The sequence below is a fragment of the Peromyscus maniculatus genome, chromosome 1 (genome assembly GCF_049852395.1).
Source record: "Peromyscus maniculatus bairdii isolate BWxNUB_F1_BW_parent chromosome 1, HU_Pman_BW_mat_3.1, whole genome shotgun sequence".
NCBI classification, from domain to species: Eukaryota; Metazoa; Chordata; class Mammalia; order Rodentia; family Cricetidae; genus Peromyscus; species Peromyscus maniculatus.
Window position 1 is genome coordinate 91,739,066 of NC_134852.1, and position 14,970 is coordinate 91,754,035.

Sequence of the window (14,970 nt, forward strand, 5' to 3'; positions counted from 1 at the left end):
ACACATCTTAGTTCCAGCACTCAGGTGGCAGAGGCAGATAGATTTCTGTAAGTTCAAGGCCAGCCTGGTCTACATAGTGAGTTCTAGGTCAACCAGGACTACACAGTGAGACCCTGTCTCCAATAACCACCATATCCAACAACCACTTCCCCGGCCTAGGGATGTAGTTCTGTGGTAGAGCTCTTGCCTAGCACGCACATGCAGGGCCCTGGGTTTCATCCCTAGCATGCCCTACATGAGCTCACAGAAGACCGACTAGGAGTGGTAGTGTCCTGTTGATTCCAAGGTCTACAAACAAGAATGGGGCTGGTGAGACAGCCGAGCAGGTTAAGGGTACTTGTTGTTTACCCTGATGACCTGGGCTCTACTCCTGGAACCCACTGGAGAAAACAAAGAATCAACTCGTATTTGTTCTCTATCACTGCACATGCACTGTGGCATGCATGTGTGCATGCACATATATGCACACACACAGAAAATCAATTAAAATGCAAAAAACCCAACCGTGCATATTTCTCATTAATAGGCAATCATGGTTACTTAAGAATAAAATTATTATTTTCCTTCCAGTTTTTGAGTTTTTATTTTTTCAATGGTTGCTAGGATACCAGGATTTAAATACTTACTAAATTATTTTCACTTAACAATACAAATGCTTTTAGAGTTATGAAAGGTCATATCTTGATAAACCTATTTTGAGGTGAAAATATCATACACAGGACACTGTACTTAATGCACCTAAACTACTGAAGGTCCTAGGTTAGCAACACAGCAGACTATAAACTGCTGGTTACTGACCCATGTGGTTGCAAGGCTGACGTCAAGCTGAGGTTGCTAATGCCCCACATAACCAGCTCATAAAAACTTCGGCATTAGGGGCTTGGGTGAAGGCCCCGCGGTTAAGAGCACTCACTGCTCTTGCAGAGGATGTGGGTTTGGTTCTCAGGCCCCACATGGCAGACCGTAATCGGCTATAACTCTAGTTCCAGGGAATCTGGTGCCCTCTTCTGATTTCCACAGGCACCAGGCACACAGGTGGTGCACATGTACATTCGGGCATTTACACATACACATAAAGTAAACATGAGAACCCCCTCCAAGGCTCCTCATATCAACATTAAAAATTCAAAGTGTGGCTCAACTGAATGTATAAACCTATCATAAGGCTGCAATGAGTTAAGCCACCATGAACGGAAGATGCTTCTCCAGGTTTTGTTTAAAAACACAAGTCAGCAAAACAAATGTAAACAATTCATTGCTTTGTGCTGAGATCATTCTGGTACTGTGAAAGAATCATGCACGGGCTTGCAGTAGATGAACTTGCATCCGTTCAGGGATTGCTGTTCACCAGCTCTAGGTCTCATTTTCTTTTCTGCAATGAGGTGAGTGATAGTCTCATCTTTTAGAGTTGTGGTAAAGATAAAATGAGTGACTAGGCAATAAAGCATTTACAACAGCATGGAAAGCTGGCTCGGCGGCTCACTGCTGAAATCCTGCACTGAAGAGGCTGAGGCAGGAGGATCACAAGTTCAAGGCCAACCTGGGCTACAAAATGAGACTATCTCAAAAGAAGACCAACAAAAAAGCAAGCAAACAAGCATGGGAAGTGCATCTGTGAAGTGTAAATGAAGCAGGTCTGCACCAATGGCTACACCACATCAGGCCATCCTCTGTTGCTGTCCCTCAAGTATCTCGGGGGCAAGTTATAAATCTATCTGTAGCTCACCGTTTTCCCAGGAGTGACTGTACTTCCAAAGCTAGCTTTTATGAATCAGAAAGGTAATAAAGGTGACAGTCCCAGCATGGTCAGTACCGTTTCCCATGCTCAGTACCAGAGTAAATGAGACAGTAGTCTCAAAAACACAGAAACACAATTACAAAACATATTTAACTATCACAACAGGAAAACAAAAGTGTACAAGTGATAAAAACAAATTCTAAAATACAGATTTACTTGACCTATTGAGACAGTTGAAATTTATCCTATATACACAATTGTATAAATGCTGAAAGACATCTATCTGTACAAGGCTGTCCAGTACTATGTGTGAGAACACTGAAAGTTAATAACTTAAATATCTATTAAGAGGGGATTGCTTTAGTAAGCCCCAAATAACAATACTATGCAATTTTGTCTAACACTATGTAATTATACATTATACCTACATATATACATATATCAGCCTATTACAACTGCATTTACATTTTATTTTTAAAATTACATTTTTTATTTATGTGTATAAATGCACACATGCATATGAAAATGTGCATGTACGTACGTGTGCTCGCTCATATAGGTGTGAAGGCCAGAGGACAACGTTTGGGGGAACTGAACTCAGGTTATCAGGCTTGGTGGCAAGCACCTAACCACTGAGCCATCTCGAAGACCAGCATTTACATCTGAAAATGCTTGCATTTGGGAACAGGGAATATCAGACACAAGATGCTGCACAGGGGTTGCCTCTACTGCCCCTCTCTCTCTCCTCCCCGAGACTGGGTCTCACCATCCTCCCTTGCTTCTCCTGAGCTGGGTTGGTTACATTGCCTGGACCAGTTTCCTACTCAACTCAGCTCCTAGGTCAAGCAACAGTCCTACCTCAGCCTTCCCAGGAAGCAAAACTCAGCCATATGCTGCTACACTTACCTTTCCCCAGTCCCCCTTAAACTGGATTGTGGAACAAGAGTACAAGAGTTCATTATTTCCTCTTTGTCTTTTTTCCCCCATTGGAAATGGTGTTGGATCTGGAAAGGTATACAGGAAGCCACTCTCTGGAGACTCAGCCAGCCTGGTCTGGAAACGCTCTGTTTTGTGCATGCCAATATCACTTGACTTTACCAAACAAGTATGTAGTACCTTCATAGTAAACTAAAATAAGCTTTACAATATAGATGAAGAGCCTCCATTTTTCTATGACTATTTAATGACAACAGGACCCAAATACTATGACAGCAGAGGCAGACTGTTCTCATGAGCCAGAACATGACAGAATGTCACCAGAGGTGCTCAGCTTACTCATTATAAGTCTCTTCAGTCTGGTCACATCGTGATAGGCATAGAAGAGCACGCAGTGAGATACTTCCCCGTCCCTTCCAGCTCGGCCGGACTCTTGGTAGTAACCCTCCACAGACTTAGGGAGAGATGCATGGATCACAAATCGCACATCAGGTTTGTCAATTCCCATTCCAAATGCAATGGTTGCACAGATAACCTGGCAGGAAATAAAAGTCTGTTAGACTCATAATACATTTAAAGGAACCCTTTTAAAATAATAGATACCTCCAAAAACTCTATCCCTGATCTTAAGCAAAAATTTACAATAACTGCACACAACATAGAATCTGAACTTGGTCCCCGTATTTAGCATGAACAAAGTGAGATTTTCTTTCTTCTTAAACAGGGTTTCTCTGTGTGGCTTTGGAGCCTTTCCTGGAACTCACTCTGTAGCCCAGGCTGGTCTGGAACTCACAGAGAACCGCCTGCCTCTGCCTCCCAAGTGCTGGGATTAAAGGCATGCGCCACCACCGCCCAGCGAGATTTTCCTATTGATAACTTGCAATTCTACTCAGATCCAAGAAAGTAAAGAGAAGTTCAGGATCTGCCTGTGTGACTTGGTATTCCCATCAGAAGGATGCAGAATCAACCGCAACCAGCCCTTTGTGTGCTGACTGTTTTCCCTCTGTTTCTAATTGGGATGTGCGGGGGTGGGGTGGGGGTGGGGGGGTGGGGGGTGTCGGGAGGTGGTGGGGGTGGGTAGGGGTGGGGTGGTGTTGCTCACACAGCCATAACATCCAAGTTAAGGTACATAAGAAATTTCTTGAGCTCCAGGGTCATCCTGAGTCCTCACAGCTAATTGCTGCTAGTTCTTCCCATGACTTAGGACCAGACATTCTCATCTGCTCTATGCTTATCATCAAGTCTTCCACAGGGTACCAAGTGATCATACACTAACTTATTTTTCAACAGCTGATTTCAAAGTAAAAGCTTAGAAAATTTAACTTTTTTTTAAATCTAATTTAACTTAGATAAAAGCCCAAGTTGCTTATATAAAAACAAAATAACAAAAACCATAAAAATAAGACAGAAAGGCCAGGGACTGTCCTCCTTGGCCTACACAAATTATTTAGTGGCAGCTAGGCAATAGTTAATCTTTAGGAGTGTGATAAATTTGTTTTCAAAACTATCTATTTCAAGGTCTGAAGAGATGGTTCAGTTGTTAAGAGTATATACTGTGAGCTGGGCAGTGGTGGCGCACGCCTTTAATCCCAGCACTTGGGAGGCAGAGGCAGGAGGATCTCTGTGAGTTCAAGGCCAGCCTGGGCTACAGAGTGAGTTCCAGAAAAGGTGCCAAAGCTACCCAGAGATACCCTGTCTCGAAAAACTAAAGAGTATACACTGCTCTTGCAGAGAACCTGAGTTCAGTTTCCAGCACCCATGCTGAGCAGTTCGCCATTGCCTATAAACTGCAAGTGATCCAATGCCCTCTCCTGGCTTTTGTGGGCACCTGCACTCATGTACACAGAATTAAAAATAAAATAAGCTGGGCTTTGCAAGCAGCTCTATAATTCCCTGTAACTCTAGCTTCAGGGGATATCCAATACCTCTTCTGGACTGAAGGCATCTGTGTTCACATGTGCACATTCTGTTCCCTACCCCACCCTACATACACAGTTAAAAATAAAACATAAATCTTTGAAGAAAAAAAAAAAGACTATTTCAGTTGAAAATCGAAGACTTATTTGACCAAGGCCAAAAATACTGTATGTTCAGGCAAAATTACATTATACAAATAAAGCTGTCTTTTTTTAGCACTTAAAAAATGACTCGCTATTGCAAGAACAGCATTTCAAAGTGACAGAAATACCTAGCAGTCATACTAAGGCTAATGACAGGACTCTGCCACCATGACTAGAAGAGGACTACACACCACATGCACAGGGTCCGCAAATCAGTCTATTATCAGCACGGGACGCTGGCCTGTACTCAAGGTTACTCATCCCTCTAAACTTAAGGCTCTTTGATTAAAAGGAAGTGCCCCGAAAGAGAAAGTTCACTGCAGCCTTTAATGACGGAGAGCTGGCAAGAGGCTGGGCAAATGAGAGATGCTAGACCACAGCTCCACCAGTCACCTGCAGGCTTCTGGCAGGCCAGGTGCCCTCGCGGTGTTCAGTGAGTCCATGGCTGTGAGGCACATGGTACAGGTTACCAAGAGGCCAATCAATGCCAATTCTTCTGCCAGTTCTTCTTCCTTTTGTTTTCATTTGTGGCAGGCTCCATGTAGCCCAAGTAGGTTCAAACTCATGAGCCTCTGGCCTCAGCCTCCCAAGTGATGGGATCACAAGCATAAGCTACCATGCCCAATTATGAACACTCTTTATATAACTGGGGAAAAGGGCTTTGTTCAAGTTTACCTTCCTTACTTCTGTTATTTTTAAAACTTGATGCTACACTTATTCTTTTAATTAATTAGTATTTTATTGGTTTTTTGAGACAGGGTCTCTTTCTATGTAGTCCTGGCTGTCCTGAAACTGGCTATGTAGACCGGACAGTTTTGAACTCAGCTGTCCTCCTGCCTGTCTACCGAGAGCTGGGATTAAAGGTGTGCACACACCACCTGGTTCATATATGCACATATACGTATGCATGCACTTTAACAAAAAAAAAAAAAACAAAAACAAAAACGTAAACTCTCACATTTTACAGGCTGAAGATACAAGTGCAAATGCTTAGTTGGAAGTCACTGTTAGCAATTCTTTTCTTCCAGGGCATTTGAAAGCTTAGTTTCTCAGTTATTCAAGAGCATACACATAATAAAACACCAATCACAATTAATACTTTCCACTTAACCTGTATTTAAAAATATATTGCGTGTGTGCACACTGTTGTGCTGTCTGTAGTGTGTGGCTGTGATGCACACGCACACGTATGCATATCTGTGTCTGTGTGTACAATGTGGTGTGCATATGTGGTGCATGCAGAGACCAGAACAGCACACTGGGTCCTTTCCATTGCTCTCTGCTTTCCCGCCTTGAGACAACGTCCTTCACTGGAAAGGAAGCTAGCTAGGCTGGTCAGCCAGTGCTCTTGGAATCTGCCTGTCTCTATCCAGTGCTGTTCCAGGCATGCGCAGCACGCCTGCCTTGATTTTCTTCCTCTCGTGTTTATGTGCACAGAGAGTGCTTGTGTATGGAGGCCGGAAGCTGAGTCTTTCTTGACCGCTCTCTCCTTGGTTTGCTGAACCCAGGATTTACCTATACACAGTCAGTCTGGTTTGACAGCTTGTCCTGGTGACCTCATGTCTACCTTCCTGGCTCTGGAATTAGAGGTGGGACAATTACATAGGTTCTGGGACTCGGAACGCCAGTCCTTACGCATGAACAGTAAGTGCTTTAACCACTGAACCACCTTCCCATGCCCTTGTTAAAAAGTATTTATTTCTCTATGTAGCCTTGATTGGTCAGGCACTCACTACAGATCAGGCTGGCCTGGAACTCATGGCAAGCTTCCTGACTCATAGTCATGTACCACCGGACCCAGCTCTATGTTTTATTTTAAAATAAAACACTACATTTATTTATTACGTGTCAAGTCTGTGTGTGAATGCACACATGTGCATACACGTGTATGCACCATACTACACATGTGAGAGTTAAAGTATAACTTGTGAGAATTGATGCTTTCCTCTCACCGTGCGGGTCAGTTTCGGTGGCAAGCACCTTTCCTCACTGGGCCACTTCTTCAGCTCTGTGTATCTTATTTTAGTGTAAGAATCTAACATGGGCTGGGCAGTGGTGGCACATGCCACCATCCTGCTGCAGTCTTCCTTGGATGCCATTATTTTTCTTATTTCTAAAAACAGCATTTTAGCCCTCGCCTCAATTCATCTCCTTTGCCCATAACATTCTTAAGTTATTCACTGCATCATGGATTCACTGCCAGTCTTACGTCGATGTTTACTACCTAGAAGATAAAAACAAGCTCACAGAGAGTCGTCGAGCCTGAAGTTCCCTTCCTAGGACCCACATAGTGGGAGGAGAGAACAGTCTCCTGAAAGTTGACCTTCACACAACATGTAGCATGGCACATTCCCCACCACGCACGCACGCACGCACGCACGCACACACGCACGCACGCACGCACGCACGCACGCACGCACGCACCCCTTATAAAAACAAACACACAGAAAGCAAAGCTAGATAAGAGGTGGAGGCAGGAGAATTGCCCTGACTTCAAGACTGGTCTCAATTACATATCAAGACCCCGTTTCAAGAACTCAAACAAAAACCGTCGTCTCCTCCACAGGCAAGCTGCTGGTCCCCCACGGGTCTGCTGCCTGCAGCCTACCTGGCAGCCATCCTGGTTGATCCACTTGTTCTGCACCTCATCTCTGGCAGCGTCACTGAGGCCCGCATGGTAAGCCAGCGCAGCAAGGCCATCTCTCTGTAGGGTGTCAGCCATTGTATCGCACTCCCTCCTGGAGAGGCAGTAAATTATCCCTGAGTCGTCTGCCAAAGAAGCCAAAGAGGACTGAGGACCAGGGCTTTTCATGTCAACAACACATCTACAGTGCGGTCTAAAAACCCAGGCGGTGGTGGTGGTGGTGGTGGTGGTGGCGGTGGTGGTGGTGGTGGTGGCGGTGGTGGTGGCGGCGGCGGCGCATACCTTTAATCCCAATACTCGGGAGGCAGAGCCAGGCAGATCTCTGTGAGTTCGAGGCCAGCCTGGTCTATAGAGCAAGATCCAAGACAGGCTCCAAAGCTACACAGAGAAACCCTGTCTCGAAAAACCAAACCAAAACCAAAACCAAAACCAACAACAACAAAAAACCAAACCAAAAACCAAAAACACAGGACCCAGTAAACAGAGCTTTGCAGCCTTCTTAGGATACAAGATGTCGCACAGAAGAGCTCAAGCAAGGGATTCACGAACACAGGACTAAGACTGGACTTGTAACCCTGCTCCTGCAAGGGCAGCCTAGACTAACACTGGGTTGTCTCACACCACCTCAACAGTGGGGAGCTACCTTGACATAAATTTTGTAGGAACACATGGCAAAATTACGCTTTGACTCGGTTTCCTCCCAGGAAACTAACCTAGGAAATAAAAGGGTACAAGGACTGAAGCCAAAAGTTTTGGTATGAAAGCTCAATAGGCAACATATGGGGAAAATTAAGATAAAGAATTCTGAAACAAACACACTATCGTTATTAAAAGTGCTTCTCCCTAAGTTTATAAAAGTCATGGGAAACGATCAAGATGTTGGAAATGGGTTACGTGGCCAACTGTTATGAACATCAGAATCTCATTTTAGTTAACATAACTCAAAGGCAAACACACTTGGGAGAAGGCGCTAAAACAAAGGGCTGTGATATTCATGCACTGATAGACGCCAGAAAAAAGACTGAAACCAAGAATTATAATGCAGCTGTGTAGGAGGCAGATCTAATATATTTTTGTTAAGGTTTATTGTTATCGAACCAAATGAGATTTCAAAATTATAATATTCCCCACAAATAGCAAGTTGGTGCTATACTAATGTAAAAAGAAATGTTTAATATGCAATTTTACATATTCTATTGTAGTACAGTAAATATAGAAAGGACCTTTTAAATTTATTACTTTTAGACATAATTAATAACATGACTGTACTCACATGGGTGATGCTTTCTGATCCATTCTAGGCAATCAAATGCCACTTTTTTTGGCTTCTTTGGTAACACATAGTATTTCAGATTGTGTCTGTTAAAGCTCATGCTAAACCTAAAAGATCCAAACATAAAATTTAAGTATTATGAGAAAATACAGTTGCACCCATTATCATAGACTGAATGTTTTTTACCCAAAGTACTTCCCCCAATGTCATAGCATGAGGAGGTGGGTGGGCCCTTTGGGTAGAGTCACCAGGAAGATTAGGGTCCTTATAAAAAACAGAAGGGCTGGAGAGATCCATCACCCGTTAAGAGCAGTCACTGCTCTATCAGAGGACTGAAATTTGGATCCCACACCCACAATAGACATCTCAGAAACATCTGTACCTCCAGCTTCAATAGAATCAACATCTTGTTTCAGTCTCCATAGGCACCCACACAAACACAAGGATGTGTGTACACACACAGACATAGTAAAATAAATCTTAAAGAGAAAAAAAACAAAGAACAAAAAAACCCCACCCAAACAGAGACCTCACTGACCCTCCCTCCCTAGTACTTATGGCTCCAATGGGAATACCACCAAGTACAAAACAGGGAGAGGGACCCCACCAGACAAAGGATAAGTTGGAACTTTGATCTTGTTTTCTCGTAATCCAGAACCACAAGAAATAAATTTCTGTCGTCTGGGTCAACCAGTCTATGACACTGTGACAGCAGCTCAAATGCTAAACACTGGTGTTTCTACCATGCAAACCTCCATACTAAGCTGCCTTACACTGACCTTGACCATTATCCTTGCTAGGTGACATAACGGAACACTGAAATGGACATTGGGTTAAGAATTAAGGATTTTAAAGAATGGTGGTAAAGAAGATACATCTACAGACTAGATGATGGAGATCTGGAATGAGATAAGGAAAGGCAAACCACGAGTACAGTCTTAAAGATGATGGGACTGCAGAGGTGGTGTCGGGGCAGCTGGCTCAGCGAGTCCAGTGCTTGCTGTGCAGCCACCAAACCTGAGTCTGAATCCCCGGCCCCCATGCTCTGCACAGTGGCATGCTCAGTAATCCTGCACCCATGCTCTGCACAGTGGCATGCTCAGTAATCCTGCACCCATGCTCTGCACAGTGGCATGCTCAGTAATCCTGCACCCATGCTCTGCACAGTGGCATGCTCAGTAATCTTGCCACTGGCAGGTGAAGACAGGAGGATACCAGGGACTCACCTCACTAGCCAGGTAATTAGTATCAGTCTAGCTTAACTGGTAAGCTTCAACTTCATGAAGACACCCTGTCTCAATTATGGTGGAAAGAAAGATACCAGATGCTGACCTCTGGTTTATGCACACATTAGCACATCTACTTGCATACACAGATGCATCAACACACACAGACACACAGTTTCTATTTTAAAAGTAGAGATGGCAACAATAGACAGTGTCTAAGAACAAACAAAAGCAGAGATGGCTAAAAGATTTAAACGATTAAGGGAAATCACACAGTAAGTGTAACACACACACACACACACACACACACACACACACACACACACACACACACACACACACACACACACGGAGCACTCTGCTTCTGCTCTGGGCCGCAAAGGGAATGCAGGGACTCTGACACGCATGCTCCTCTTCCTCTAGGTGACTACTCTTGGCTCCCACTTACTCCTTCATGTTTCCATAGTTCATTCTCTGATTACCTTCTGTATTTCTAGACTCTTCTGTCTCAGGCTATCTTGTAGGAGCATAACTCCAAGGGCACTAGAAGCTTATCCTTTACCCTTCCCTTTATGGCCAGTTTCTCAGAAGATCCAGGTCTGTCACATCCCGTACCCCATTTGAATGCTCACCATTTTCCTTCTAGTTCTGCTGCACCATTTGACCAAATATTTGCTCTTAGGTTTTATTTCCCGTTGCTTAAAAAAGTATACTTATTAATTATGGGAGTGCCCGCGGCCATGTGCAGAGGTCTGAGTGGGTTCTCCCTTTCCACCAGTTTTTCAGCTCAAACTCAAGTTGCCAGTCTTCCTGACAAGCACCTTACTCACTGTACCATCTTGATGGGCTCCCGATTATTTTTAAAACTAAAGCAAGGTAGAGGGGTAACTCAGGGTCCCCAGCCCAGGGGCTCTCTACCGGTCCAGGTGTTAGCTCTGTCCAGTTCATGGGAAGAATACTTAGGAACAAGTTCCTATAGAGCACAGGCGTATCTGTGCCTGAATCGACAGAGCAAACAGTCGTCAACCTCAGGTTGCCTGCACACAGGGGCTGGGGAACAAAGGTGAGGAGGATCCACCACTGGCTTGCTGTACTGGATTCTAAACCTGGGCAGATGGGCAGCGTATGCAGCAACAGTGGTGATTAGAGTGTGCACAGCAGTGGTCTTTCCGAGGTCCCAATGATCCCACTCCACGCTGCCGGCTGGCCATCAGCTCTACCCAGTCTCAGAACTTTACATGTTGGTGGGCCTTCCCCTACACCTGACTTCTCTTCTTCCTTAGCCTACTCCTTAAACGAGAAGCACCCCCAAATGTCTGGAGGTCCTCTCGCCTTCTTCTCAACTGCTCCTCAGCTTAGTTGTTTTTCAGAATTCTGAACCACATTCCAACATGTGTTCAGACCAGTGGTCTAAAACTGGAGTAAGCATGGCCCAGGGCTTCATCAAGACTTTCTAAGAGCGTATGAGCTGAGAGGCGTCTAAGGCAGCAGTTTTCAACCTGTGGGCTGTGACCCCTTGGCCACTGAAAGACCCTTTCACAGGGGTCACCTAAGAAACACAATATTCACATTATGATTCCTAACAGTAGCAAAATTACAGTTATGAAGTAGCAAGGAAAATTAATTTATGTTTGGGGGGTCACCATAACATGAGGAGCTGTATTAAAGGGTCACAGTGTTAGGAAGGGTGAGAACCACTGCTCTAAGGGAACCCAAAGCCTCAGCTTTGTTTTTGTTTTGTTTTTGTTTTTGTTTTTGTTTTTTGAGACAGGGTTTCTCTGTGTAGCTCTGTGCCTTTCCTGGAACTCACTCTGTAGCCCAGGCTGACCTGGAACTCACAGAGATACACTTGCCTCTGCCTCCCGAGTGCTGGGATTAAAGGGGTGCGCCACCACCGTCCGGCTCCCAAGCCTCAGCTTTAATATTCTTTTCCCTAAAACAGGCATGAGAAGGGCCCTGTACTCTAGTTATGCTGCTGGTTACTCCTTTCCTCTCTCCCCTTTGTAAGTCTCTTTCTCCTTTCTAAACACAAACAAGGAGACCTTACCCCCCCCCCCCCCCCCGAACGTCACCACCACACATTGGCTCAGGCTGTCAAACACGAAGAGCACATTGTGGCCTGGGTACAGGTGAAACCTCTCTTCTCAAAGATCAGAAGCCTCGGCAGGGCTGCCTGTGTTTGTGTGTGGTGCGTGTTTTTGTAAAGGGTAAAGAGTGTCACTGGGAACAGAGAACTCCGGCCTTACTGGGGGTTCTGATTTCAGAAGTAATGTCATCAGTGTGGTGGGTGTGATGACTCTCACCTCAGAAGGGCTGACCCTGAAACAGCCACAGGATGCAGGACTGGGTCTTGTGATACATTAACAACTACTTACCACCAGGCAAGAGGGTATGGAGTTTAGAGCTAGACAGAGCTAACCAGTGAGATCCTGTCCAAAAAAGCTGCCTAGCAACATGAATGACAAATTTGTAGAGTTATGTGAGCTGATGTAGGTTTCCTACTGATGAAGGAAAGCCAGGGGAACTGTGTGCAGGAATGACTTTATGCATACCCACTCCCCATTTTAAACTACATTTTATGTTCAGAAAAGTGTTTCATTCATTTACAACAACAAATGCTTTGGATCATGGGCTCCAAACACTGGGATGCACATGGAGGAGTCAGAGTCCGCACAGATGGATGTTGGAAATGCAAAATGGTGCAGCCTCTTTGGAAGATAGCTTGATAGTTCTTTAAAGAGTGAAGCAGGGGCTGGAGAGACGGCTCAGAGGTTAAGAGCATGTAAGTCTAGCAGAAGTCCTGAGTTTGGTACCTGGCAACCAAACCAGGCAACTCAAAATTGCAACTAGTTTGCTGCGGTATGGTCTTTCTGTATGCTGTGACTACATGTTGTCACCATTGGTTAGTAAATAAAGCTGCTTTGGCCTATGGTAAGGCAGGATAAGATCCAGGTGTGAAATCCAAGCAGAGACAGGGAGAAAAAGAACAGAGTAAGGGGCAGACGCCATCTAGCCGCTCAAGGAACAACATGCCAGCAGACTGGTAATGCCACAGCAAAACATAGATTAATAGAAGAAATGGGTTAATTTAAGATGTACAAGCTAGCTAGCAATAAGTCCGAGCCATAGACCAAACAGTTTATAATAAATATTAAGCCTTTGAGTGATTATTTTATAAAAAACGGCTGCTGAAGAAAAAAACAATGACAGCATAAAATTTGTAGGCAAATGGATGGAACTAGAAAATACCCTCCTTAGTGAGGCAACCCAAACCCAGAAGGACAAACATGGTATGTACTCACTCATAAGGGGATACTAGGTATAAAGCAAAGAACAATCAGACTGCAACCCACAGATCCAGGGAGTCTACATAGCAGGGGGGACCCTAGGATGACTGTGGCTTAGAATAAGTTTTGGTTTTACTCAATTACTGGGCAAGCCTCAATGAAACATTTCACTATTAGGATAAGAATTTATACTGTATCAAGCTGATAATAGAAAAATAAATGATTAAAAGTGAAAAAAAATTAAAAGGTAAAACACACATTTAATATTCTGAAGAAACTCCAGTGTTTTTCATAGTAACTATTTTGATAAGATAAAGACTAATGGGCCTGGGAGTTTGGAGTTTTGGGGAAGAATGCTTGGAAGCCACTGTGAGGGAAACTCAGATGGTAGGGAAGACTTGCTAAGCATTGCTGGAATATCAAGAACCCAGGCAAGGGGCCAGAGAGTGTGGGCAAGGCTCTTCCTGCCAAACTTGACACCCTGAGTTTGTTCCTCAGACTCCACATGCAGGAGGGAGCCAACTTCTGACGCCTACAAGTTTTCCTCTGACCTCCACACGTGCCAAGGCGCACACCTTCCCCCACAATAAATAAAGTCAAACAACCGCCCCCCAAAACAAAACAAAACAAAACAAAAAAACAAAACAAACGGCTGCTGACTGGGTGGGACCGGGTGGGACTGAGAAGCTTCAGTCTACACTAGTTCCAGGGGATCCAACTCACTTCGCAAGCACCCGAATCATTTTCTGCACATACATACAGGCTGGCACACACAAACACACCATAAATAAAAATAATATATCTTTAAAAGGTGAGGTAGAGTTATTATGTGACCTGATAATCTAACTGCTAGGAATACACCAACGAGAAATGAAAAGACGTGCCCACACAGAAACTTGGATATGCTTATAAGAGCATTATTCAAAACAACCAACAAAATGAAAATGATCCTAGTATTAGGTGAGTGGCTAAAGAAGGTACTAAAACAACACAATGGAATACTTTTTCCAGCAACAAGTATTTTTAAAAAAAAATAATTTATTTCACTTTATTTTATGTGCATTGGTGTGAAGGTGCCAGATCCTCTGGAGCTGGAGTTAAGACAGTAGTAAGCCATCTTGTGGGTGCTGGGAATTGAACCCAGGTCCTCTGGAAGAGCAGCCAGTGCTCTTAACAACTGAGCCATCTCTCCAGCCCCTCTGGCAACAAATCTTGAAAATATTTTGCTAAAAAGTAGTCAAGGGGGCAGTGAGATGGCTTAGTGGGTACAAGCATTTGCTGCCAAATCTGATGACCCAAGTTTGGTCCTGAGGATCTATCTACATGTGGAAGAGAGCAGCTCCAGTGAGATGTCCTCAGACCTCCACATGCTTGCCGCGGGGTAGACACACACACACACACACACATACACAAAATCTAAGAAGTAATCATTCATAAAAGATCATATGGCCGGGCGGTGGTGTCGCACGCCTTTAATCCCAGCACTTGGGAGGCAGAGGCAGGAGGATCTCTGTGAGTTCGAGGCCAGCCTGGACTACCAAGTGAGTCCCAGGAAAGGCGCAAAGCTACACAGAGAAACTCTGTCTGGAAAAAAAAAAAAAAAAAAAAAAAAAGATCATATGATCCGGGCGGTGGTGGTACACGCCTTTAATCCCAGCACTCCGGAGGCAGAGCCAGGCGGATCTCTGTGAGTTCGAGGCCAGCCTGGTCTACAAAGCGAGTTCCAGGACAGGCACAAATCTACACAGAGAAAACCTGTCTCGAAAAAGCCAAAAAAGAAAAAAAAATCATCTACACGTAGAATGA

General features: G+C 44.4%; 1 protein-coding gene across 3 annotated transcripts in view; it reads right to left on the minus strand.

Moving 5' to 3' along the window:
• Window positions 1-14,970, minus strand: part of Blm (BLM RecQ like helicase) — a 92,514-nt gene that overhangs the window by 18,038 nt on the left and 59,506 nt on the right. For all 3 annotated transcript variants that reach the window (XM_006969992.4, XM_076545810.1, XM_076545818.1), the window contains 3 exons: window positions 8,652-8,758; window positions 7,343-7,503; window positions 3,014-3,209 (listed from right to left, as the gene is read on the minus strand). In XM_006969992.4, coding sequence (XP_006970054.2) covers window positions 3,014-3,209; window positions 7,343-7,503; window positions 8,652-8,758 — 464 coding nt within the window. The remainder of the gene's footprint in view (window positions 1-3,013; window positions 3,210-7,342; window positions 7,504-8,651; window positions 8,759-14,970) is intronic.